This window comes from Chrysemys picta, chromosome 12 (genome assembly GCF_011386835.1).
Source record: "Chrysemys picta bellii isolate R12L10 chromosome 12, ASM1138683v2, whole genome shotgun sequence".
Lineage (NCBI taxonomy): Eukaryota > Metazoa > Chordata > Testudines > Emydidae > Chrysemys > Chrysemys picta.
Window position 1 is genome coordinate 55585162 of NC_088802.1, and position 21949 is coordinate 55607110.

General features: G+C 42.4%; 1 protein-coding gene across 5 annotated transcripts in view; it reads right to left on the minus strand.

Annotated features, from left to right (window-relative positions):
• RPTOR (regulatory associated protein of MTOR complex 1) overlaps nt 1-21949 on the minus strand; it is a 297098-nt gene that overhangs the window by 152247 nt on the left and 122902 nt on the right. For all 5 annotated transcript variants that reach the window (XM_042840943.2, XM_042840944.2, XM_065562859.1 and 2 more), the window contains exon 6: nt 13983-14158. In XM_042840943.2, the coding sequence (XP_042696877.1) occupies nt 13983-14158 (176 nt within the window). The remainder of the gene's footprint in view (nt 1-13982; nt 14159-21949) is intronic.

Consider the following 21949-nt stretch of genomic DNA (forward strand, 5'->3'; position numbering starts at 1 on the left):
ACAAACAGGGTCTGATTTGCTTAGCGTTCGACTGGGAAACGTCAAGGAAAACCAGAAAGAAAGGTGCTGTAGGAAGTGATAGTACTTTTCCTTCTGATTCAGTACTGATCTAATACCCCATATGGTGTTAGGGGTCACAATAGGAGTTCTTTTAGATAAGACAAAGTCAGAATCAAAGTTCTGACCACCTACCATCATGAAAGACCTTTTGGTGCTACTTGAAAGAGAAGCAGTGGTGTTCTTCTGGATGTCCTGTCTTCTTTTCAAGTAGACAATTAAATTTGGCTTCCCTAAATTCCCCCTACCACTGCAAATAGATACAATATTGTCTTTCTGTCCTGCATAAAACTCTTCAGTAGTGTTGCTGTGAGACATTATGCAGCTGCAGCACTTCACCCCAGAGCTAGCTACATTTTAGTAGTAAGTAAAGAGATCACCGTGTTGATCTCTTGGAGTTTGAGATCCTTCAGGATGGAAGATGCTACAGATAAATATAGGCTAATTGTAAAGGTCTGAAGATTTGGACCTTCTGCTGCTACCCAGTACAGTTCCCAAAAATGGAACCAACCCCTGGGTAATGTACACTATTTTGTACGTTTTGTTTAACTTTTAACATACATGTAAATTAAACCTTTGGCTTCATTTGCAGTCTCCTGATGCTTTCATTTTTGTTGTGGCCTTCTCTGAAGTAGGTAACCTCTCTCAGTATCTGAAAGGGCCAGCTTTCCTGTTTGAGGCTACATCTACACTACAGGGGGGAGTCGATTTAAGATACGCAAATTCAGCTACGTGAATAGCGTAGCTGAATTCGACGTATCACAGCCGACTTACCCCGCTGTGAGGACGGCGGCAAAATCGACCTCTGCGGCTTCCTGTCGACGGCCCTTACTCCCACCTCCGCTGGTGGAGTAAGAGCGTCGATTCGGGGATCGATTGTCGCGTCCTGACGGGACGCGATAAATCGATCCCCGAGAGGTCGATTTCTACCCGCCGATTCAGGCGGGTAGTGTAGACCTAGCCTAAGACATATGCAAGTTTTCTGGATCACTCCCAGCAATTTCTCCTGGAAGGTCAGAAACAAACATCTTTTGCATTCATATGAGTTATAAAAATCCCTCGTACTATAAATTCATGGAAGGGAAGAACAGCCCACCAATTTCTACTGCACTACTGAATGAGGGAGAAAACGAAAAATAATGTTAGAGCAGCACAAAGTGCCTAACCTTTTTTTTTATCAGCAGTGACAACTTTAGCAGAGTCAACCCTCTTTAAAAATACAGGATTATGGAATCATGCTGCGAGCAGGATCACTTAGGAGTTCAACAGTCTGCTCGTGTGCATTTCATACTGCTAAACCATGCAAAGGGTCCTCACATGTCTCATTTCCACAATCAGTCTGCCCATATTAGAGAGATCGGAACCTGATGTTATTGCAGACCTTTAATGGTGGCATGACGCCAAGTCCTGACTCTCCTTCCATAATGCTAGTCAAAGAAGAAATCAGCTCATTCTGGTTCTTGCAGAGGTGAAAAGAATTTTAAGCAGGATTGGAGAAAGTAAGATATGCCCAAAAGAACCAGAGCTCCTTTTGTAATCAAAAGGCACAAACAAAAAACCCTCCAGTGCATTTCACAGATTTTATTTGAATAATGTAGACATTCATTTATCGTTCCCTTTAGAGCCCATTGGATTTTTCCCTATATCAAAATGCCATTCCGAGCTGGGCTGTCTGTAGTTATCACATTATTTCTTACCAAAGATTAACTGATCAATATCCATCCATTTACCTTAGTATCGAAGCTCCTCCCGAACATTTATGGATTTATCCTCACAACACCCCTGCAAGGTAGGGAAGTATTAATCATCCACTTCTTACAAATGGGGAACCGAGGCCTGGAAATTAAGTGATCTTGAGGGCAAGGTCACAGACAAAGTCCAAGTCCAGATCTTCAGAGTTTTAGGCCATTGTTTTAACAATAAAACGAATTCCTTCTAACCCTGCCCATGTTCAAACAACATCTAAACAACATCCTTTACTGACAAAGATCTGTTCTTCCAAGTGCTATGCTCTCCTTTCCCATGGCCAAATACATTTAGAAGCAATTTTGGGTTGTTCCAACACTACTATTCAGAGAGCTTTACTGTCCAGGTGCTATATAGCAAGTGGTCTTCTTTAGTCTTAGTTATTTCTATGTCAGTCTATAAAAGATCACATATCCAAAGCTCTTGTAAATCCCTAATGCCCACTAAATAAAAATCCACACTGCACCAAAACTTCAACTCTTCTTCAATAGATAGGGTTTGAGATACTTCCTAAAGGACTACAGATTTGGGCTATTATGGAAGTGGGAGAAAACAATTCCAAAGTCAAGGAACCATCATGGACAGCCCCATGCCAGCCATTCTCTCCTACCAAACGAACTCCAGCTTGAGAGCCTCCACAGAATTCAGCTCTGCTAACACTGCATAAGGAGAGAAGCAGCTCTCAGGCAGGCAGATCCCGAGACATGAAGGACTTCAGAAGGTCAGAACCAAGAGGCAGCCAGTAAAGATCCTGGAACTGGCAGTCTCAGGTTTATGGTTTAATAACGTAGCTGAATTTGAAGTACCTTAGTTCGAACTTACCGCGGGTCCAGACACGGCAGGCAGGCTCCCCCGTCGCTGCCGCGTACTCCTCTCACCGAGCTGGAGTACTAGCGTCGACGGCGAGCACTTCCGGGATTGATCCAGGATCGATTTATCGCATCTACACAAGACGCGATAAATCGATCCCAGAAGATCGATTGCTTACCACCGGACCCGGAGGTAAGTGTAGACCTAACCTTAAAGTGAGAAAAGCCTGGATGACAGCAGTGAAATCTGTGCCAGAGTGAAAGGACCGCAACCTCCTGATCAGGGGCAGCTGTAAAAAAGCCAGTCAGGTCTCTATAGATACATGTACATCTAATAGCAATTGGGAGTCTGACAATCATCAAATGGCAGACATACGCCCTTACGGGGCCGATATCTTTGCCATATCCTCTGGTTATGTCCTCCAACCTATCAACATCCCATCAGCCTTTTCTGAACGGAGACTCAGCCAGCTTGTTCTCCTGATGTTACCAGACACTGGGTAAGAGACTCAACCCACCACACTTTCTGGGTGGATAACATGGAGAAAGAGCATGAGTGCTGAATGGAAACAGACTCCTAACAGCTTTATGCACTCAAACAGGGATGGAAAGAGGGCCCTTAAGACAAAAAAAAAAAAAAAAAAGAAGAGGTTACCTGACCCAGCACTCGGGGATCTCTCATGTCTGTCCAGTCAAATTAGTGTCCAGGTTATGTTTTGGACCCTTTTCCTACAGCTCTGTATGCTTCTCTACTTTCTCGGAGTCCAAAGATATAGTCAGAGTCCACTTCCTAGTGGACAGGCTGTAGAAAGAGGAGCTTCTAAAAGCCCTACATACTATTAAGACCACATGCTCAAATAGTTGAAATTGGGAATGAAGACATTTTAGACTGTGAACACTTTAGGGCAGGAGATGGGTCTTTCTGTAGGTCTGTACGATGCCTGGCACATTCTGGTCACTAGTGAAGAATATCTGAGTACTAGTAACAAATATTTTTTGGTTCCTCAGTCTGACAGAAACTCTTTACAACACAGTAGTCTGGCTCCCAAGAACTGCCTTACAGTGCACTTTGATTGTATAGGTTGACAGATACTAATTAATTTCTCTTGCAGCATCAACACCGCACATTACTTCATGCATAAGCAGTTTTAAGAAAATAGTTCATAGTGGCGGATTCACAGTACGCATGCAGTCACAAAAGATACACCTCAGAACTCCTTCCAACTCTGGGTGTGTGCACGCACATATAACTGTCTTTGTGTGTCATTGTTGGACTTCCTGTGTATCAATGCAAATATGCTTTGAATTAGTCAAGAATATCCAGAAAAACAAACTCCCGATGTCAGAATCGCTCGGTCTCTCTCTGATCACTACTGTAGAGCCACAGCTGGGAAGTCCCACATGCACAAGCCTCTTTAATTCTGGTATTTCTTAACTTTTGAGTACTTGCTGTTGCAAACATTTTGCTTAATGTTCTTTTAACTTGTTTTGTGGGTATAATTTCCTACGTTTTTGAAAAGCCGCACTGAAAAAAACAGAAATTCCACCATATGGAATCATTTTGACATTAACATGGGTCATCAGCAACGTTGGAACCGATAGATCCACAGAACAGACTTGTGCCACTTGGGCTAGTACCAATGGCTGTAATAGGTTGTCATCCTCTATGTCAGGGGTTCTCAAACAGGGGGTTGGGACCCCTCGGGGGGTTGAGAGGTTATTGCGACCTGTCAGCCTCCACCCCAATACCCGTTTTTCCTCCAGCATTTATAATGGTGTTAAATATAAAAAATGTGTTTTTAATTTATAAGGGGGGTCGCACTCAGAGGCTCGCTATGTGAAAGGGGTCACCAGTACTAAAGTTTGAGAACCACTGCTCTAGGTGGACTGGCCACTAGAAGGGGATGAGAGAGAGACTTGCCAGTGGGTTTCACAGATATTTAGTGACAGCAGAGGAATGCTGGGATGCAAATCTTGGGTTCTAGTCCAGGTTCTAGTGATCCCAGATCCTTCTGCACTCATTTCCCTCAAAGCCTGACCTCTTCTACCCCAACCCCTCCAGCCTGCACTTCCCAGTCCTGTCTCTCCTCCTTCAAGTCTCCCTTTCCAGTTCCCCTCGTTATCCCAGTCTGTCAGTTTTCCCCCACACACACACCGCCTCCAGGAGTGTCATCCAATCCAAGTCTTCTGCCCAACTCCCAGTCCCAGACTCCTCACCCCAGCTCTACTCCTTCCACCAAGACACATGCCAACCTCCCCATCCCCAACTCTGACTACTGTCCCTCTGCATTCAAGTAAGGTTGCTTTCTCTTCCTCACTGCCTGGATACCAGCAGGTGGAACAGCGCAGAGGAGACAATCTTCTGGCTCTCAGTGACTGTGCCCAGCACCAGGAGCAGCAATTGCAGGGAAATTCCTACTCAGTCCCTGCATCCCTGTGCTAGAACATGCTTAGTGCACATAAAATCTTCCCAGAGTTTAGCTGCCAAACTAACAAGTCTCTACTGAGCATGTGCAAACAAAGATTTTTCAAATGCTTATAACTTGGCCAAATTTGGGCAATTTTTCACAGGAACAGCAAAAGGTACATCCCTGACACTAGAGAGTACCCCGTCATAGTGCAAGGCCTTGCTCTAAAGCACAGATGCACTAGAACCTCTCAATAAAACTGCTGTAAACAAATTTTAACTCGGGCAAAACAATGTACTTTCCCCTAATCTTGTTCTCGTAAACCGCTATTGCAGTTTGCTGAAACTTTCCAACAAAATTCATCCTGAGGCAGACACCCAAAATGGGAATTTCAGCTCAAATGGTTAAGTTTGACATATAACTGTGGAAGTGTCAGGCAGCTTACCATAGGCGGTGCTACAGCTCCGATTATAATTCAGATGCAAAACAGTTCTCTTCAATGTTATTGGTTACAATAAGATCTGCCTGAGAATCTGCCTTTCCCAATTTAGAAGGGGAACATCTATGTTCTTGCACAATCTTCCTCTTCAGTTTTTTCAGTCACTGTTTTAAGAGCCAATTTATAAACCTCATGAAACTTTCAAAGGCCCTCTGACTTAAACACTCCTTTTTCTTTCCTCCTTCCATATGTAAGGGATCTCTCTTTGTTCATACAAGTTGAAGGGTTTATAAGAGAAGGCAATTTCTTGTCATTTGAAAGAAAGCAGGAGATTATCTGGCTCTGTGTTTACATTCTTAAACGGGAAAAAAAAGATTTTCAAGAGCTGAACCAATTACAGAGAAGTTTGCTGGCACTGGGAGCAGTTTGGTGCAATCTGGGTGTTATTTTGGATGTTTTTAAATTAGTTGTCTTCAATTTTTTCACAATCCAGAGCAGGGAATGTGTTTTACAGGAGCCTTGTAGCTTTTCAGTTTAAAACCCCAATGTAAGATAAAGGGGCTGGCCTTGTGGAGCTAGCTTTTTCTTAAAAAAAAAAAAAAAAAAAAAAACCACCACTTGATCTTTTTTTGCTGCATTGCTGACTGTACACGGTGCAGCTCCAACAACGGACTGACACTTGAGATTGTACATCTGAAAAAACTCACTGCAGTTGGGTCCTACAGGCTGGCAGCCTGCCCTGCAGCTTCCCACACACTATTCACCTATCTTTTAAGAGAGATTAATCACCACTATCCCTTTCCCCTCCTATAGGTTTTGTGCCAAAACTGTTGCCCTAAATTGAAGCAAGGCAATCAATACCATTGTACTGGTAATGCCCAGGACCATGACAAGTGAACCTGTCAAATGGTTTTCACCAATTATTTCCTAGATTTCTCCCTCTGCCCCTCGAATACCAGTGGGACCATCTAACCAATCCAATCTGCTTCCCCTCCCCCCCCTTCCATCTCCCCCTCCTTTTTAAAAAAGGAACTGCTTGAAAACCACTGCCTATCGGTTAGTGCTGGGCACTGCAGCACAAGAGCAGTTTTGAATCCTAGTCTTCCCTGACCTGGCAGGCTAGACTGAGAGTACTCCTTGGAAAGTATCCCTCTCACCACAATCCACTAATGAGAAAACAGAAATCCTACCTAAGGTATGAAAATGTCAGTTCCTACAGGCAACACTTCAGAAATTTACTCAGCTTCATTTTGCTCTTTGCACACAATGGAATTGCCAAGTGAGTACGGGGGACTAGTCACAGTACTGATACCCATCAACCCTTGCTGGTGAGCGAATGGAGCAAATCCAACAAAAAAACTAGATGATGCCAAGGAAGCCTGGGGGCAGATTCACTAGGTTAACAATGCTTAGTGCCTTTGCTAACTTGCCTGGTATAGTCCCTTCAGCATCAAGAACAGCGGCAGAATGGAAAAGGGCTTTACTCTGCAGTGGGATACAAGTGGAGGAGCAAGAGACATGTAAAAGAGGCTTTCACTTTGCAGCAAGTTGGCAATGGTTCGCATAGATGCTTGAAAATGCTTCATGCGGGTGCTGAATAGTCATCAGAACCCATTATCAGCACCTATAGATTTAAGAACCCTTTAAAGGAAACTGCCAGATTTAAATTCATATAAATAAGTTTCCCTACTTGTATTACTAAAAACTCACTACCTTATTAAACACTGGTGTTTTTTTGTTTTTTTTTAAAGTAGGCAAGTTGTTTAGTTTGTTTCAGCTTGATCAATGCAAATAAGCTAGTCTATTTCCTATATATTTAGTCAGTGCTTAATCAATTTCACTTCAGATTCTCATTCAGTGAATGGCACAATGGCTGCACATTTCAGAAAGTTTGTTTAAAACGCTTAATTTTTTTTGCTGAATTTTAATCACAGAAACATTACATACACACAGATCCTTAAAAAGCAACAGAGGGTCCTGTGGCACCTTAGAGACTAACAGAAGTATTGGGAGCATATGCTTTCGTGGGTAAGAACCTCACTTCTTCAGATGCATCACGAAAGCTTATGCTCCCAATACTTCTGTTAGTCTCTAAGGTGCCACAGGACCCTCTGTTGCTTTTTACAGATTCAGACTAACACAGCTACCCCTCTGATACTTGACACAGATCCTTGTGTCCTGTTAGGCCCACTCAAAAGCTTGACTGCCACTGGTTCTTTTCATCTGATTAGAGGGAAAGAAAGGAGTTTTAAAAGTTTACTATCACTACCTGATTTGTAAAGAATTCTCTATTCTGTGTTACGACCGCAGTATCTTCATGGCCAACTTTTGGCAGAGATGAAGTTTAAGTGATGATTCAGGATTTAATACCAAAGCACTGAAGGTTCTATTGCCCATATTATTAATGGGTTTGCATGTGGCCATGTGACAAGTGCTGACATTTAAATATGAGTACTTCAGCCTGGTGTGAGTTTAAACAGACCTCTTAACTCTTGTGACAAGTAGAATATGCAGAGGATAGCTTTCTTGTGAGGAAGAACATATTAAAAAATGGTGGTGCAACAGGACCTCACCTAGAGAATGCTGGCAACAGCAAAGGGACAGCATGGCTACACTTTCCATAAGGAAGCAAAAACCAAAACCAAAAAATTAACAGCAAATCATGCTGTAAGAGAATAGTTACGGTTGTCTATTTACAGGGTAAAACACGTTTCACATTATACTTACATACATGCAAACTATAAAGCAACATCAAAAAGGGCATTTAAAATACTTTTTTAAAGCAAAACATTTCAAATACCATGGAGCCAACTTAAGAACCAAGGTACAGAAATAAATCAAAACCATTTTCAATTCACATATCAAACAAATTCACTTCAGACACCAAAACCGGAAAGCAACAGAAGTGATGGGCTAGTTTCACAGAACGGGAGGAGGTGGTGTGTTTGTACCTAGCAGTACAGTGCACTCACTGGGATGTGGGAGATTCAGGTTCAAGTCCCCACTTTGGAGCAGGAACCTGAACTCAGGTCTCCCACCATCCCCAAGGGAGTGACCAAGCCACCAGACTAGTGGCTGTTTTGGGGTGGGTCTCTCGCCATCTCTCCTCTTAAAGCGGTTACATTTTGTATAAATAATTAAATGTTTATTAGAGCAAGGACTTGAACTTGGATCTCTCACATCCCATGTAAGTACCCTAACCACTCACTATAAGCCATTCTCTCTCTCTGGCCCAATGACTATCCAACTATTATACACACAGTAGAATACTTCAACAGGCGAGACTGAGAAAGATCCATGCCAGAATACCCAATAACTTCAGGCACTTCCCAGGAGGGGTAAAAATCTGATATCCCTGCTCTGGAGCAGGGATTTGAACCTGCGTCTCCCACTCCTAAGTGAGTGCCCTAACCTCTGAGCTACTCGGGGACAGCAGCCCCTTCACCTCATCCTCCAGTGGCTTTGTGAATCTAGCCTGAATTGTTTTTTTTTTTTTTTTTTTTTTTTTTGGGGGGGGGGGGGGGGCTCTGAAACTTTGAGTGAATAGCTTTAGCTGACCCAAAACTTCATTTTTTGGCAAATAAACCATTTGTCAGAAAAATCTTACCCAACTCTACCCCAAAGGTAATTTATTCTGACACTGACCAAGATACACACATGTGAGAAGGTCCAGCTGGAAGAGTTCTACGTTGTTTTATTTACAAGAAGACCGGGGGCTCTTTTCAGTGTGTATTCTAGTCACACAGGGGAAGCTGCCGGGGAAGTGAATGCTGCTGGTTCTTGGGATTTCACTGGATCACAGTCAGCAAGTGGGTAAAATAATTCTGTATCCAACACCACTTTGGAAAATGGCAAAGCTACTTGTGTTTAACACAGATATCCCATCTCCTTCCATTGCTAGAAATCCCACTACTTTGCAGTGGGCACAGACAGAGTAAAATCATAGTGTAACAAGAGGAAGCTAAGCAAACAGAGGAAATACATCAGAAATCTGATTTAGGTCTCTGTTCAATCAATCAGAGCAAAAATACATTTGTGAAAAGATCTTTCATTTAAAAATCAGCCTGTGCAGACTAAAAGACCATACTTAGTCATCTTAATGGATCGAGGCCTTATCTTTTCCATTCACCTACCCTCTGTTCCCTCCCACTGCACCCATATTCAAAACAAGTTAACTATTCAGAAATCTCCATACAGCTTGGAGAAATTGAGCCTTCAAGAATGTGTTTTGCATACCATGAAATGCACTTGCAGCTGCAGTCCCCAAAGTATTCTCTGAACTACAGAAATATGCCCCCAATGACATGCTGTTTGAAACACTGAATATGGAAACTAAATTTAAATATTGTTATGGTTTGTTTGCTATTGACTCAGGCTTTCATACTCATCCCTGTATTATTTGCTAACCTCTCATATATCAGATGTTGTCAAAACAAATTTAAATCATATACAAATTATTACAGTTGTGGCACAAAGAGACAGCATTCCAAGGAAAAGACTGATGCACTGTCTAACTCATGCTATTATAACATGTTTTCTAACATGCTGGGGGTGACACCATGATGCCAGAAGTACCATCTTTCAGAGAATATAAAAGCAAGGCCCTTACCACTTGCAGTCATTAAAAAACCCTGTGACATGTTCACTTTTATAGCTGTTTGCTCTGGTGCCCTGCCAAATTTGGGAAGTTACACAGTCTGTTAAATAATGCTCGCAGTTTCCATCCTATATAGTGTTTACTTTCTGTCCTAAACTGTTGGGTATTTGTTGTTTGAATTGTTAATGATCATAAAACAGCGGTGGGTGAAGTGGTTCCTATATATATATATATATATAGTATGTTGTGCATTTTGGGATGGCAGATGCCACAGAAACAACCATAAGACGATATATTATTAGGTAGGGGAAACTTCTTGATAACAAAACATGGTGCTTTCAAATGAATCTGAGCATGCTGCTTTCAAAATGCTCCCGAAGTCCAGGGAAAGGAGGGATGGTTGAGCCTCTGGAGGGCAGTCATCTCCTGCTATATTGGCACAGTGTGCATCAGACTGGGCCCCAAAGAACTTGCAACTGAAAATGTGATGAATTTTTGCAACCTTATTGGGTTCCACTAGAGGAGATGATCCAAGTTTGCCCTCAGGTATGTTTTATCCTGCGCACACCCCTATTCAGGTAACTTGCACCTCACTCTGTAGCTTTCACACACACACACACACACACACACACACACACACACACACACACACACACACACACACAAGTTACATAGGAAGTCATGCTGAACGCTCAGAAGTACTATAGGAAGCTACAAGCAGGGGAAAAACCACATTGCAGTTGATTTGTAGGTTATATTTCTTGATAAGTCATGAAAATCATTTGGAGCCCTGGTGCATAAAGACATTAAGGTACAGCAAGCAGCAATTTTTCTTCCCACACTAACCAATAAAAAAGGAAAAACTGTAAATTTTTTACCCCAAATTTATTTTGCTGAATTACATTAATAACTCAAGTGTACTAAAAGCTCCCAGGTGGCTAAAACTGCAAATAGTCTCTGTTCTTGCCTATGTAAGTATATGTGCTGGAACTGGCTGAATGGTTTTCTAAAGGCTCAGAACGAAAGGCTCCACACAAAAGACCATCATCTTTTATGTACCCTTCCCGTATCCTCTATACACGTTAAAGCTTTAAGACATTGCTTTAATGTCTCTTCCAAATACATGATTTCCAAATTTATTGACCTGCAGAATCACAAATCTTTTAACAGCAAACTTCTCTGCGGAATATGGAGCATATCCTCCTCTGAATCCACATGCAATGAAGTAGGGTGTTTCCTAACTTCTAGTATCAGAGGGGTAGCCGTGTTAGTCTGAATCTGTAAAAAGCAACAGAGGGTCCTGTGGCACCTTTAAGACTAACAGAAGTATTGGGAGCAGAAGCTTTCATGGGTAAGAACCTCACTTCTTCAGATGCAAGTAATGGAAATCATTACTTGCATCTGAAGAAGTGAGGTTCTTACCCACGAAAGCTTCTGCTCCCAATACTTCTGTTAGTCTTAAAGGTGCCACAGGACCCTCTGCTCCTAACTTCTAGGTTCTTGACTTTGCAATGTTAACGTTCTTTTAATGTAGGTTTTTGTATGTTTTATACAGCGCATGCCAATACCATTCAACTATAATACAGGAATCAATGTATTTCTGAGGGTACAGGGTTTAGCACCAATGAATATGACTTTTTACAGTCAAAATTCTATGCCTCACTTCAAAGTGGTATAATCCAAACCTCCTTAGCCCCATGCCGGGTGTCCTATTGTTCAGGACAGCAATTATCTGTTAATAGCAATACCATTTTAAAATATTTCTTTGGAACTGTATTTTTCTGTTCACAATCTGTAGCTTCTCTCTGGGTTTCCTTATATACAGAGAGAGATTTACTTTTCACAATGTAACATTTTTTTTCACCTTTAGGGAGAAAAATATATACAGGCACCCTTTGAATTTGACAGTGGGAGACCAGGTCCAGGATCGCAGTATCCACAGGACTTCAGTATCTGGGCAGGTAAAGTAATGAGGCTTCTAGACAGCCCAGTCATCCAATCTGCAAGCACCTTGTTAATCACCAGGCTAGGGGCACTTCTGCCCCCTCTTCTGGTCTCACTAAGTCACACCCTCGGGAGATCAGCTTCTTGCCTTCCCATGTCCTGGGGTGAAAACCTGTGGTTCACCCACTTAGATTGGAACTCAAGCTATAGTATCCTGTGTCTCAACTCAACACACCCAACTGGACTTGGCACCCTAAAGTCTTCCCTTCAGAACCGGTGGCCAGTGGTTAATACAGAGACCTTTGGCTTTCTTAAAACCAAGTAAAGTTTAATTTTACCAAAAAGGAACACAGCAGAGCATAAGACAAAGGATTTTAAAATAAAAGGCCTATATGCACATGTATCTTACCTAGAGGCTTGCCATCTCTTGGCAGACACACTAGGAAGGTCCATCTTTGCTCCAGACCCCTGGCCTCTGGGGTCTTTGTCTATGAGACCTACTTCTCATCTGCAGCTCCCAACAACGCCCTCACCCTTCGTTAAGAATGTTATGTTTGTCTTCCCCAGAAGCTCTTAGTCTTGCTTCTCGGGCTTAGGGTGCTCCTGTATTGACCAGCTGTGATCCTACCCCTTGATACCCTGTTGAGCTCAACAGGGTTTGGAGATGGGACTTCAAAGTGGATGGGTCTAGTATTGCTCCTCAAGTGGATAAAAATGAGTGGCAGTCTGAAGCTAAATCTGAATTAATAGTAATACAGTACCCCCCCCTTACAACAGTAAAACCAGACAAAGAAAATTCTTTACTTGTTACACAGTAGCTCCAAATCCATCACACACTTCCTGTTGGCTGGGCTAAGTCATTACAGCGGCATCTCTAGTGAACAGGTTTCCTACCACCCTCGCAAATAAGCCTGAGAATGTCAGCCATTCAAAGTAAGCAGCAGGCTCTTCCGTAACAAAAAATAAATTGCGACTCCACAACAATGTAAGTGGGAAGAAAATGCCAGGGCACCACATGGATCAAATCAGGGCCACATGGGACAAGGGCACTATCAACTATTTTCTAGACGAAGTGCATTGATCTGGATGATATAGAACAGCTAGAGGCCTAATTCCCTTAGTCGGTTAAGGACTAATATCAAAACCAAAGATCAAAGTAGAACATACTAACGACCAGACCTCCTAACTATATGTTTATTTCAATTCAATTAATCAAAGGGCATTGGACTTTTCATTCTGGGGCTGCAATTGGAATCTTAACGGAGACTCAAGGAAATGAGCTTTGGTGGTCTCCTTCTGTTCTTTGGTGGATACCCAGTTCATGTGGATTAATTCACCCGAGCATTCAGCACTCACAGGGCAGTGAGCATGGTAGCTCTCACAGAAGTTCCCCGCACGATGCACTTGTCCAGTGCAGATATCTTCTTTGTTCCACCACACCATCTCTCTAATGTTGTGCAAGAACTTTGCTCTTGTACAGTTGCTACTGTCTGGACCAAGCTTTTGTATCACTCTGCCTCTTCAACTTTCTATGTCATTTCAATACATCTTTCTTGGTTTTAACTCTTAATTTCTTTCGCTGTGCTATTAACACTACTGTACTATTTATCGCAACCCTACAACATTTGGGATATAGTTTGCATGAAAGATAACTTACAAAATAAAGTTGCGTTGTGCTGTATGGTATTTCTGCCCTGTGAAAAAGCAGATACCTTTAATTTCCACTAGAGTAAATCCCTTAATCTGAGCAAACCCAAGTATCGAGCTGGAATCTAAAATGTAATAAACAAGATACAAATATTTTCACCTTCTTGGCTTTGACTAATAAGATGCTGTCCCAGGTGTGCTCTTCAAAGCCCTGTAATTCAGTACTGCGGAGGAACTTTAGTGTGGATAAAATATCTAGATCAACAAGTCTATCAATTCAACAGACAAGCTTTGCAGACCATGCTTTTCCCCCACATAACAGGTGAGACACTTACCACCTCAGAGCAATTTTGATTGGTGTCGTAAGGCATGATGTGAAAAGGTCAGCCGGCAGGTCAGGGATCATAGGTAGCAATTCATTGGCTTCACATGCTGCCAGCTGAATGCAGTTCTTCATTGATGGGGGCAAAGGCATCTGAGCAAGTGGATGATTAGGGTTAATTGCAGCAACCTTGATGATAGATCAAAAGAAAAAGGCATCAGTCAGAAGATTTAACCATCCAGAAAAATAAATCTGAAAACAACCTGCTAAAAATGACCGAGGCTGAATGCATCACCATATTCAGCAATGATTAAAGTAGTAATGGCACTGCTAGAGCTATGTCAGGAGTGAACAGTTCAAGTGTACATTTGCAGTCTGTGTCATTTGTAGTATTGCAATATTTAGTAATACAACCAGCAACTTGGGACACAGAAATTAAACTGCCGATCACCACGTCACAGGATTCTGACTCCACAAAATCCTGCCACCTTTGAATCAAGCATTGTAGAAATAAGTCTTGTGAACTATTGTGCTACCTGAGAAAAAAGTTGAACAAAAAATATCTTTGTTGCAGCCCACTCTCAGTAACTACAAATTGGGGAAATAGCTTAGACCTGAACGGCGGAAAGGCGACTGACTGCTTTAGATGGAGCTCAGAGTCATGAGGGCTGAGTATTTACTGCTACAGTCCCCAGTACTCCCCACACTGCTTCCATGAGCACTCTTACTTCTGAATCGAGGCCACGCTGAAGGGAGGAGGAGAGTATTGCTGAAGGAAAGGAGAAATGCAAAAGACAATCACCTAAATTAAAAGAGGAAACGTCTGCTCTCTTATGGGGTGAATGAGAGACAGGGGAGTGTGTGGTGTCAGATCAGCAAAGGTACCAGCAGGTGCAGCTTGCATGTCAATATTAGAATAAGGGCAGGGGACAAACAGGAGGAGGACAGGCAGCTGTCCCTCCCCAGGATTGACCAGAAATACCCATGCATTGCAACTTCTGTCCAGAGCAGTGAACATCAGTCACCAGAACAATTGTATTACAGCAAGTCTTTTCTGCATCAACCAGATGAGCTAAAACAACGTCAGCAATACCAGACTGCTCTAAACAAGAAATTAGTTCCTAGGTCTACAGTGACAACCTTGCTAAAACTTATGATTGGTTTGGGAACAATCCGCCATCAAATCTGAGTCACAAAGAGAGATTGGTAGAGTTAGCAGATGTGTCAGTGCTGCCTTCACACTAGCCGTGCACTGGCGGAATACATTAAGCTAACAGCATTCCTGCAGCAACAGCCAGGGAATAGGGTTTGCATACGTACTATTCAATTCCTTCACTTCAGGTCCTTTGTGGGAATCAATTTTTAAAGAAATGAAGGGTAAGCAGCATAGTAGGATGCCATATGAGCATGTGCAGGGTTCTGGTAAAAGTACGACAAAGCCTGGTATGAGGGTGTTTATAAGGTCTGGTCTACACTGATGGGCTGCGTGCCGAAGGTTGCCGACTCCTGGTCTATACTGAAGCGCTGCAGTGGCAGAGCTGCAGTGTTTCAAGTATAGACAATCTAGCGGTATCATTTTACCTTCAATTTGTCTGTCCAGACATCATCTTGTAAAATGGAAAATACTGTGCACCAGTAATTCCAGGTGTGTTTTTAGAATTACAATGGCACTAGCGATTAAGGGTGTGCGCTATGGGAGATTTTTCAGAGAACTGATTATATGGAAAGCGTAGGTATTCCTTCCAGTGTCTTTTTTAAAAAGGTAGAGACACAAACACTAGCTTGTGTGTGTCTACAACACCCTTTCAAGCATCCAAAATTCTGGACCCAAATGTGTGTGAGGCTTCTTGAGTGAACAGGACTGGAAAATTGCCCTATCAATGAGGCTACAATTATGTCACGGAGGTCACAGAATCTGTGACTTCCAGAGACCTCCATGACATTTTCTGCCCTGGGCCTGGAGCGGTCAGCAGATAGTGAGCCCCCAAGCAGCTCCTAACCTCCAGGCAGCAGGGGGACTCCACAGCTTCCATCCCCTGCAGGCAGTGGGGGGATATTTGTAGTAAAAATCACAGACAGGTCACGGGCTTCTGTGAATTTTTGTTTATTGTCCATGACCTGTCTCTGATTTTTACTAAAATTATCTGAGACAAAATCTGAGCCTTACCGATAAACAACTTGAACTACAAACAAAGTGAAAATTTGCTATCCTAATGACCAAAGATAAATGGCTTTTGAAGGATTTCCCTTTTTTCACACTGAGTTAGGCAATACACTAGCCCTTTGCAATATTTATATACCAAAGTTTCTAATCTTGTTTAAATCAACAAGTGTAAATCAGTTTGGTGGTCTCAGCAGAGCCCTTTGTGAAGGCACATCCATGTTACACACCCACTACACAGTTCAGTACAACTTTCCACCTCTGCTGCAGAGAAGTATAGAAAAGATGCATTAGGAAAGTTGTGGAGAGGTTTCAGATTTTTTGTTTCTTTTTTTTTTTTTTTTTTAATTCAATCTCACGAGCTGCTGCATCATTCATACAGGTTTCTTGCCTTTATCCCAAATGGCTGCCACCTCCCATTGTTCTCACTCCAGATAGGCTGCCCTCAGCTAAGATGGATGTCATCTCCCTACATCAGTGGTCCCCAACCTTTTTCATCTGGCAGGCGCCAGACGACGAGCCACGGAAGACCATGGTGGCGGACGAGCATCAGCCGAAATGCCGCCGACAAGCAGCAGCATCCAGAGGCATTGCTGCCAAAATGCCGCAGCGGCGATGCCTCTGGATGACGCTGCTTGTAGGCGGCATTTTGCAGATGCTCGTCCGCCGGGCAGTACACGGGCGCACTTAGACGCCCCGGCGGGTGCCATGGCGCCCGCGGGCACCGTGTCGGGGAACCCTGCCCTACATCTTAGATGGAGCTGAACCTATCCTCAAACCAATCCCAGGACCTCTGATCATATTTACTGCACTTATCTAATAACCTAAACTTTATCTTTTAAATATCTCATGTTATAACTAATTTTTAAAAACAGATACTTTAAATAACTACAGGAAGGAATTTGGGGGTAGCGGAGAGGATGGAGGAGGTTTGCCATTTATAGATTTGTAAATACAGAGCGTCCAAACAGCTTTAGCGATGATAATTAATGCATTAAGGAAGGATGTACACATCCTCAGTACATGGGCTCTTCAGGGGAACATGTTTAAGTGAATTTTATACTGGCTGAAATGTGGTGAATACTGAAATCCTCTGGCCATGGAGTATGCATGGCATGGGTAATAGCAGGGCAAGCTTGTCTCATGTCACTCCGCATCAATGCCCCTCAATTCTGATCTGGAGAGTAGCTCATCCTCTTTGGTCTGTTTAATCCTTGTGTTCTCCACAGAGGTGCCCAATAAGGGGATCTAATCATGAGAAGTAGAACATGAACTCTTGGCCATTAAAATCTGGACCACAAACAACAATCAAGCCAATACAGAGTATCAACTTTTGGTAACTGACATCCTGGTCAGATTTAAAGCAATGTCCTAGAGGTGAAAGCTTTGGAATTCCCTGGGCTATCCAGTCCCTCAGTACAATCATTCCTACTGCGAACCAACCATGAAGAAAAAGATGGGCTTCAGCTGACTAGTAGGAGCCTATCTTAAAAACACAGACACAGTCTGCAAACTTGTCTTTATGGCCAAGGATACGATTTAGTCATGGAGGATTCCATCACTTTACTGCGGGACTGTGCCCCCTCCCAGTCCCCCGTCCCCCCGCCCGTGGCTGCGGCTCCCCCACCCCCAGCCGCCCGTGGTGGTGGGGCTTGGGCTTTCAGTCCCCCCCTCATGGGGCTCCAGCTGTCATTACTCCCCCCCTTCTTCCCCCCCCAGCTACTTTTAGAGTCACAGACAGGTCAGGGCTCCCATGAATTTTTGTTTATTGCCCACGACCTGTCCCTGACTTTTACTAAAAATAACCATGACAAAACATGAACCTTAATTATGGCCTGCAAATAACTGATCCTAGACCTGCTTAGAAAGATGCTGGTACTTTGTTATAGTACAAGGAATTTACCCCTAACACCCTGAGAATAATGGCTCACACATTTCTTTAATTTCTGAGCTGTCACCATCTTCCCTCATACGCCACCTCCCCAGTACACATACTAAGCTGGTGAGAACAGACAATCTCCCAGCAAAATTATGCATGTTCCGATCACAAGCTTCAGTCAACAAAAAACAACTGTCTTTACGGAGAATGGGGATGACATAATAGGTACAAATATCAGAGGGGTAGCCGTGTTAGTCTGGATCTGTAAAAGCAGCAAAGAGTCCTGTGGCACCTTATAGACTAACAGACGTATTGGAGCATGAGCTTTCGTGGGTGAATGCCCACTTCGTCGGATGCATGTAGATGAAGTGGGCATTCACCCACGAAAGCTCATGCTCCTATATGTCTGTTAGTCTATAAGGTGCCACAGGACTCTGCTGATAACAGGTACAAAGAACAATGGAAAATCCATGGTAATATCAAGTCAATAATAATGCTACCTTATAGAGATTTTGGCTATCAGCTAAACTGAAATCCCTAGATACTTCTGTGAAATGGCAAATCAGTTGTTTTGGATACAAATTATAGCTGCCCAAGTTAACCTGTATTCAGTTTTGCCACTTGTGAATGGTGCACTTGCCAGAAGGAAAAAGGAACAAATTTATAAGTCTCCCTACTTGTAATTAACACAAAGGGAGACAATAAGTCTCTTTTAAACCTGTGTTATTCAAAACTTTTATGCACATAAATCAGAGGCAGGCAAATGCAAGGGAAACAGTTCTTTATGAATTAATAGGCATGTTCAAGTTAAATTAACGGAAGGCCTTTGCCTTAACATGGAGGCTGGAGGTTGCAGTTTTTAGTTATTTCAAATGCTGGCCAGACCTTCTGGTTTCACAGAATTTCTACAATTGTCAGAATCCTCATCCCTGCAGAAGACATTAATGCAGCTACAAAAAAGAAGTAATTGCTTCCAGCAGATGGTGGATTAGGAAAATTCCCCATGATACTTCATGCCATTGCCAGAAATCATCCCGCGGCTCGGGCATTAAGCTAATTTTTGGAGATTTAAGTTCATGATGGAGAAATAAAAAAAAAAAACAAAATAGAAGTTCCTCAGCTCTGATTAGAAGTAGTTAGTCATGTCCCCTATTTGAGGCAAAAGGAACATGCACACCCACAGCAGAATGTAATTCCTACACAAATAGAGAACAAAACAGGCTAAAATGCTTTAAGGTAAAATGCTGTGAAATTCAAACTATAAAAAAAGCTGAAAATAGAAAAAAAGATTATATAGTCTGTAGAAAAACACATCGAGAAGTGATGTTTCAGCCCTCATTTCAGCACAGCTCAAAGACGGCCTTATAATCCCCCCTACCACCAGAACCTTTCTATTTCTCCTTTGACCCATAATTAGGTGTTGCAACTGTCACAATTTTAAGGAAAATTCATCAAAATTAACCAGCCAATTGCTTTGCCACAGTTAGTACGGTGCACTTAAGCACCTTGCTTAGTTCTCCAGAATTGTGGTATATTTACATACACTCAGCTAGTTAATTAGATAATTAAGACCGATTGCTGGGTGCTTTACTCTCAGAACAAACCACAGGGAGAGATCACGGCCGAAGGAAATACACACGCTGGGTATTTTCTGAACAGGTTAGTCCCTGCCTTGTAGGCACCATTTCACCTGCCATGTTCCTGTACTGGCATCAGGTCAATTCCTTCCAAAATAGCCCATTACACACACTACAACTGCGCACGTCTCACTGGCTACTAACACTACTGTGTCCACTGATGCCAAGTATGACATTATCCCAGGAAACCATCAACAGCAGATCTAATTTCTAAAGATCAAGTTGGCTTCCATATCTGAAAGATGCCTAGGGAGCGCAGGGAATGTAGCTTTCTGCAGGACAGATTGTGACAAAAAGGGAGTAGAGAAAGGCACAGTATCAATCATTAAAATTGGCATTTAAACCAAGGACATGAATTTGTCAAGCCGCATAACATGCCAGGGCTTCAACGCTATTTATAATGAAATGGACGTTTTTTATCTACAAGACACTATGTAATTTCTGTATTTATTTGGATACGATTAAAACTCGTTTTGCTTAGGAGAGTTGTTATTTGTATCGTCCTTCAGATGAGGTATTAAACCAAGGTCCTAATTGCCCATCCATGTGGAAATTAAACAATCCCAAGACACTTTTGGAAGACAGTCAAGTACCCTAGTGTCGTAGCAGCCCTCCTTTTCTAAATAAGAGTCTTTAATGTCCTGGATGGTGGGCAAGCCAGCAATGAGCACAGAATGGCCGTGCCTCTTGCTTGCACGGTCGCTGCACTACTCATTCAGTGCTTTGGAAACCATTTAAGGTACTGTAAGAAAGAAAGGGACTCTTGAAACGAACTCTAGCCTTTTAGTTAATTAAGAGAGGAAGCTATATTGGAAAGACCTAATCGAGTCCTCATCTCTTTCCCCCTCCCTACAAATCACGGGTACAGCTGAGCTAGCGTTAGCATGTTCAGAACTTTCTGAACTGAAGTTACACCTTTCACCCTCATCTCCCCCAGGAACAGCATTTCTGTTGAGGAGGAACAATTTTTCTTAATTGCAGTGTTTCCACTGAGATTTAAGAAAATATATTTTGCATTTCTTCTTTCCAGAATACCACTTCTTCATTCTGTTTCTCTACATAGCTCTTCACTTATGTAAATCAGTGATTCCCTACACCCTGACAATACTGTCTCTCCAGATCATCCCTTTCTTAGTTCAGTTGTCTACGCTGCTGCTGAATTTCTATGCAAAAATCATTTCCAGCAACTGGATTTTATGCTTTTTTATAATTTACTGTTATTCTGGGGACACATCAAACAAGACAAGACAAGTAACGCTCGGACAGCATCTATTATGCAGACGTCTCAAGACACTTCTCACCCCACCCGCCACAAACCATATCTTATTTTGGTGCTCCGTCACTGAAGAGACAAGGCAAGTTTTAAACCTCAGAAGAGGGAATCACTTCCATATTCAAGTAACAATGCAATGAAAACATGATGCATTTACATGTATATCTGCAAGTACGTTGGACTTCATTTGTAAGTTTCTGGTGACCTCATGTAAAGTCCAATGACCACTAGGCCAGCTATCCTTGCTTCTAAGATCAGAGGAGATCTCTGTGATCATCTAGCAGACCTTTCCCAAAATAAATCCTAGAACAGATCTTTTAGTAAAACGTACGGTCTTGATTTTAAAATGGTCATTGATGGAGACTCCATCACCACTGTTCCAATGGTTAATTACCCTCACTGTTATAAATGTATGCCTGTATTTCCAGTCTGAATTTGTCTAGCTTCAGCATCCAGCCATTGGATCATGTTCTACCTTTCTCTACCCTACTGAAAAGCCCATTGTCAAATCTCTCTTCCCTAGTTTGGTACTTATAAACTGTGATCAAGTCACCCTTGATCCTTCTCTTGTTAAGCTAAATAGTCTGTTTGACTATTGAGTCTATCACTATAAGGCATGTCTTCTAATCCTTTAATCCAGGGGTGTGTGTGTGTGTGTGTGTGTGTGTATATATATATATATATATATATAAATGGAGATATCCTATCTCCTAGAACTGGAAGGGACCTTGAAAGGTCATCGAGTCCAGCCCCCTGCCTTCAGTAGCAGGACCAAGTACTGATTTTGCCCCAGATTCCTAAGTGGCCCCCTCAAGGATTGAACTCACAACCCTGGGTTTAGCAGGCCAATGCTCAAACCACTGAGCTATCCCTCGGTTAGGCAACTTTGGCACGTATCCTGGTCACCGGTCCGGAGGGCTCTGCATTTTAATTTAATTTTAAATTAAGCTTCTTAAACATTTTAAAAACCTTATTTACTTTACAAACAACAATAGTTTAGTTATATAGTATAGACTTATAGAAAGAGACC